Source organism: Cyprinus carpio, chromosome A7 (assembly GCF_018340385.1).
Source record: "Cyprinus carpio isolate SPL01 chromosome A7, ASM1834038v1, whole genome shotgun sequence".
NCBI lineage: Eukaryota > Metazoa > Chordata > Actinopteri > Cypriniformes > Cyprinidae > Cyprinus > Cyprinus carpio.
Window position 1 is genome coordinate 40,707,471 of NC_056578.1, and position 227 is coordinate 40,707,697.

Genomic DNA, 227 nt, shown 5'->3' on the forward strand with positions numbered 1-227 from the left:
GATTCATGAACTAACGCAAGCTGACAGCTGATGCAATGTTTTTTTGTGAGTTGATCCAGAGTGTCTTAAGATTGTTCCATGTTTTATGTTCTTTGCAAATCTTTTTTTTTTTTTTACTTTTCACTCTTAACAGTCTTGATTTAAGCAGAATGCAAAAAAAAGTTAAATAATTGGACTTTGTCCGTAATATATTTTGTATCTTTAAGAAAAAAAAAAAGTTTTTATAC

General features: G+C 27.8%; 1 protein-coding gene across 2 annotated transcripts in view; it reads left to right on the plus strand.

The window, feature by feature from the left end:
- Nucleotides 1-227, plus strand: part of LOC109045611 (structural maintenance of chromosomes flexible hinge domain-containing protein 1-like) — a 51,696-nt gene extending 51,469 nt beyond the window's left edge. For both annotated transcript variants that reach the window (XM_042761173.1, XM_042761174.1), the window contains exon 45: nucleotides 2-227. In XM_042761173.1, the coding sequence (XP_042617107.1) occupies nucleotides 2-9 (8 nt within the window). In that variant the 3' untranslated portion in view covers nucleotides 10-227. The remainder of the gene's footprint in view (nucleotide 1) is intronic.